The sequence below is a fragment of the Penaeus monodon genome, chromosome 15 (genome assembly GCF_015228065.2).
Source record: "Penaeus monodon isolate SGIC_2016 chromosome 15, NSTDA_Pmon_1, whole genome shotgun sequence".
Taxonomy (NCBI): Eukaryota; Metazoa; Arthropoda; class Malacostraca; order Decapoda; family Penaeidae; genus Penaeus; species Penaeus monodon.
The window spans coordinates 18374456-18375942 of record NC_051400.1 but is presented as its reverse complement, the minus strand read 5'-3'; the positions used below and the strand labels follow the sequence as shown (position 1 = coordinate 18375942).

Below are 1487 nucleotides of genomic sequence, written 5' to 3'. Positions count from 1 at the left end.
CTGTTATTAACCCTTTGCCACCCGATGGCAAGTATGTTATGCCATGCCCATGTCAAGCCATTTGCACTATGGTGGGTGGAAACTAATTAGGCTAAAAAATAGCACTATATTCTCATTATTTATTTACTACAGCCACAAACCATTAATTTATCATTGCATATATGGCTAGAAATTAGTCATGCCAACAAGTATTGTACACCACCATATTTACAATGGCCCCAGAATTTTGGCTTTTGGGTTTTTTAGGCAGCCAGGAGGGACTAAGTTTATAGTATTATTAATAATGATAGATAAACAATTGATAAGATGGGTGTTATGATGCATAACAATGTCAATTTACTGACTTTGACTTTATTGTGGTGAGGCTTTGTAAACTAATTATTACATTGGTTTCTCCTCTTGCAAGGCATGGCCAGATCATGGTGTTCCGTCCGATCCAGGATGTGTTCTTAACTTTCTTCATGATGTTAACAAGCGCCAGGAAGAAATCACGTCAGCTGGGCCAATTGTTGTCCATTGCTCAGCAGGCATTGGGCGTACTGGGACATTCATTGTTGTGGATATGATCCTAGATCAGATCAAAAGACAAGGTAAGTAAGTTGAAGATATTTAATGTGTAACCATAAAGGGTAAGTATCTTCAGTTTGTTTCCTGAAGTTCATAGCATATTATTTTACCACAGGAAGTAAGAAGGTTTTTATTTGAGGAAGGTATATAATATTGTGAAAGCCTTGTCACTTTATTGAGCAATGTTACCATAATAGTTGTGTATTGTTTTAAGATCCTTATGAACTGATCATGCATGCTTTAGATTGGAATGGTTGTGTGCAACATTGAAACCGGAATTCAGCATAACACTTTATGTGCCAGATACGATGTATAAAGTCTTTCTTCACATAGATGGAAAACAGCATTTACTTCTTTTCTTTCTGTTTCTAATTTTGCATTAGGCCTTGACTGTGAGATTGATATCCAGCGAACCATCCAGATGGTAAGGTCTCAACGATCAGGAATGGTGCAGACAGAAGCCCAATACAAGTTCGTATACTTGGCTGTCCAGCATCATATAGAAACAGTTCAGCAACGTATCTCAGCAGAGCAGAAGAGTTTACAGCTTGGCAGAGAGTATACTAACATCAAATACAGTAGTGAAGCAGCAGGTGGCATCGAGATGGGAAAGTCCCTCTCTCGATCAACTATCTCACTACCCACCACACCATCGACAACGCCGAGAGACCCTAAGCGACCCACATCCACTGCAACACTGCCCAAGACACAGTCAGAAAACCACCTTCCAAGGTACTGCAAATACATTGGCTTTGACAGGAGTTAGTGGGTTGGGAATTATTTAATGAGAGGGTATGTTAGATCTCATAAAGGGTTTATCTTAGTGACTAGTCCAGTGGGTGGATATTACATATTTACTATTTAGTTAGCATCACCATATTCCCCAGCTGGGGAGACCTCAGGTATAAAAAAGGAGGTAT

The 1487-nt window shown here is 39.4% G+C and overlaps 1 protein-coding gene across 1 annotated transcript in view; it reads left to right on the top strand.

Annotated features, from left to right (window-relative positions):
* The window catches only part of LOC119581797 (tyrosine-protein phosphatase non-receptor type 11-like), a gene marked incomplete in the record, with an annotated part of 28940 nt that overhangs the window by 18170 nt on the left and 9283 nt on the right, over positions 1 to 1487 (top strand). Inside the window, 2 exon segments of the mRNA XM_037929928.1 lie at positions 407 to 590; positions 951 to 1299. Of these exon segments, the coding sequence (XP_037785856.1) occupies positions 407 to 590; positions 951 to 1299 (533 nt within the window).